General features: G+C 39.8%; 1 protein-coding gene across 2 annotated transcripts in view; it reads right to left on the bottom strand.

Annotated features, from left to right (window-relative positions):
- The window catches only part of LOC143776020 (protein kinase C delta type-like), a 31,297-nt gene that overhangs the window by 485 nt on the left and 27,266 nt on the right, over positions 1-3,546 (bottom strand). The window contains exons 6-7 of one of the 2 annotated variants that reach the window (XM_077264901.1): positions 1,272-1,418; positions 815-940 (exon numbers count right to left, since the gene is read on the bottom strand). In XM_077264901.1, coding sequence (XP_077121016.1) covers positions 815-940; positions 1,272-1,418 — 273 coding nt within the window. The remainder of the gene's footprint in view (positions 1-814; positions 941-1,271; positions 1,419-3,546) is intronic. The other variant, XM_077264902.1, reaches the window with a different exon arrangement.

Here is a 3,546-nt window from a genome sequence, read left to right as displayed (position 1 = left end):
CTATAGAAAAAGATGCAGAGAAAAAGTCAAAACAGCCTTGACTTGAAGTATTGAAAAATAAATTGCTCAAATTTAAAGGAATATTTTCAAATGTAAATTTAATATATTATAATATCAAAATCAGCGCCACGAGCATTACAGCTCAAGTCTAGTCACTTCAATGAGCTGCTGTGCCACCAATCATCTCTATAGTCAAACATACTTGTGTCACATCATGCATAGGATGCAGAATTACCTGCAGGTAAAATGCATGGCTCAAGCATGGCTAGAAGGAGACATTTTTACGTTAGTACATTCTGTACTTATCACTTCAGCTCTGAACACTAGCTCCAACTCCAGAAGCCTATGCAATGCTTTGCCAGATTAAAGTGAACCTGTTAGCGTCTTATATTCCTGCTCTAATCCAGAGACATCAAGGAAAGACTCTGCCCACAGGCCGCCCCGAAGCACAAACCATCTTGTCTCTGTGATTAGGAACATGTTAGGGCTACGGGGCGGCCTGTGGTCAAAATCATGCTTACAGGTTCACTTTAAATGGCTTGCACTGGACAGAAGTTATAACTAGATAATTATTGGCATGTAACCTGCAAAAGAGGCTGAAAGAAGTACAATACTATAGACTAGACATGCACCATTAATAAATTAAATTGTCCAACCAGTCCGATTGTCTATAATCGTTATGCAATGATTAACACCATCCAAAATATTTTTTAACCTTGACATTAAACATAATGTATCATGGAGCCAAAAGTGTAGAAGATTGAGGGAGAGAATGTTATTCAGATCCATGTGACAATTCTGTGCATTTACTTACAACAGGGATGTATGGTGGGGGCATCCTAAGGGCTTCCACAGCGACCCAATCAATTCGATGGAAGAAGTGGTGTTCTCGGACGTTGCCATTGACTCCTAATCGCTGGACAGGATCTTCCTGGAGGAGCTGACAATGAGAAATGTATTTAGAATTTAGTAAGTGAACCCTGTGATCTGACCAGTAAAGATTATAACACAGTGATCACTTCTTTCTGATTGTTGCTCTCCATAACGTGTTGTCTGCTGTGATGGTATATGTTAGCAATATTTAGTGATCAGGGGTGCAAACAATGGATTTCTACTTCTCTTATCCAATAGATGACATTGTAAATGTTACTAAGGAGGTTGTAAAAAAAACATCTGAGTAAGGCTGTGTTCTGTACAATTACTACCTCTGTCAGCGACTACTAACATTGTATGACCCCAATACTAGACCCTTATACCAGGAACATACTGACCTGTTCAATGATGTCCTTGGCACCGGAGGAAGATTCATCAAAGAGTGCGGGATGGTAGTTACACTCACTGGTCAGCATTTCGTTTAAGATGACTCCAAACGAGTACCAGTCTACACCGGCGTTATACTCCTCCATGTCCAGGATCTGCTACAGAGCACCATTATTAGTAGTGCTACCTCTCGTATGTCACTGTACCAATGTCACGCATATTGTTATGTGATCCTATAGTAATGGCAGGAAGTCTTACTACTCAATCAAGAGGCAAAAAGGGATCTTTCAGAATTATGCTCCATAAATGAAATTAATAAAGGAAAACGCTCAGCTCAGTAGTATAACTTGTGACAATTCAGGATGGAATGAAGTATAATTCTGCACTTAGGTACCTAGACATCATCCACACCGCCATAAGCTCTTCCCTGCTTTTCACCGTAACCCAACATCTCTACCCACAGAGTACACCTTCTTCTTCTTCCTTGGATCTTAATTAAAATCTTATTGTTGTCAAATCAAAGTCTTTTGTTATCAAAGTCTTTTTGCTATGTCTTTTCTCTGTGGTCATGTCATTACCGGTCTTCAGGCGTCGGCCTATCCCAATTTCGTCTTAGTGGTCAGACTCTGGAATGGCTTCACTCTTACAGTCCATAGGTCAGACAGCGTCATACTGTGCATACCCTTCACCCTGCCAGAATTCACGTTACTCTATTTTGAGTACATCTGGCTTGATGAGACTTCTGGGTGTGAGAGTCTGTAGATGGGCCTCATGGGATTTTTGTAGCAGAGGCACGACTTCCATCAGGCACGACTTCCATCAGGCACAACTTCCATCAGGCACAACTTCCATCAGGCACAACTTCCATCAGGCACAACTTCCATCAGGCACAACTTCCATCAGGCACAACTTCCATCAGGCAATTCTCCTGTAATCTTGATTGAAGATTGTTGATGAGGTTCCTCCATAGATAGATACGCAGATCTTTACTAGGCAGGTCAGAATTTCTGGAGTACGGAGTGATGTCACAATACCTAAGTTGACTGCGGGAAAGACCACCGTCTAATTCTAACCGACATTCAATCCATCCCTTACAAACTTCACCATTGCTAGGGTTAAAGTGGCAAATATATTTATTGTAATCATTTTTGGGTAGATAAAATGTTTTGATCACCTCTTATTGCATTTTATTACAATGTTACGGTGGCCAAAAAAACATAATTCTGTCTTATTGTGTTTTCTCATGCCGTTTACTGATCAGATTAATTTATTTCATATTTTGATTGAAGCTGACAGCACATCCAAGCTAGTGTGTACAGGTGCCAGCAAAGACAACTATTCTAAGAGAAAACACTCTGAAATTCTAGGAATAGTAAATGTAGAAAATTGGAACTGCATTACTGCCATAGAGAATAGGTAAGTGCTACCTTATGTAGATATGGAATATTGGATTTACAGTAAAAAGAAGGTAGTAAGCACATAAATTGGCCAATGTAAATGAGCCCAACAGCCACCATCAAGGCGATGCTGAAGGTGGCTGTTGGGCTCATATACGTTGGCCAATTTATGTTCTAAGTACCTTGTTTTTACTGTCATTTTGTCTATAGCAATGTTGCAGTTCTCCATTTTTCCAATATTCCATATGTACATAATGTAGCACTTACCTATTTTCTAAATTTAATATTCATAGAATTTCAGAGTGCAGCTATATTTTCTCTTATATTTTGATTGATCGTACTTTTACAAACACAGCAATACCAATCGTGTGGAAAAAGGCGCCCCATGCCAGCGCGTGTTAAATGCCACTGTCAGAGATTAACAGCAAAATTTAACAGGTTAATAGCCGCAGTTGGAGCAGTGTTGCACCGACAACTGTTAAGGCCCATGATGGCTGATTAAATCAGCCATCATCAGCTGGAAAAGATGCGTGTTCAGCGTGAAAGCCTGCATCAAAGGCAGGGACACGACATATGACCAACATGTACATCATATATCTTGAAGGGGTTAAGGGGCTATCTGTGACATTATGGCTGATAATATTCAGGTTTCGATTGGCCTTGTCTAATATACACAGAGCAGCTTAGTCCGATGTACTTGATACTTCACATACTTGTTATCTAATAAATGTAATAAATGCACATAAAATAATAATAATACATTTTCCTGTATTGCTATTACAAATTTATTTTCACTTTAGGACATGTATGGTCCGGATACCTCTACATTACACCTGGACGGTCATAGTTCACTATCCATGTAGCCATGCGACTAGGATGAATAAGAGAC

This window comes from Ranitomeya variabilis, chromosome 5 (assembly GCF_051348905.1).
Source record: "Ranitomeya variabilis isolate aRanVar5 chromosome 5, aRanVar5.hap1, whole genome shotgun sequence".
Taxonomy (NCBI): Eukaryota; Metazoa; Chordata; class Amphibia; order Anura; family Dendrobatidae; genus Ranitomeya; species Ranitomeya variabilis.
The sequence above is the reverse complement of the archived record's forward strand: the minus strand, read 5'-3'. Positions and strand labels throughout refer to the sequence as shown.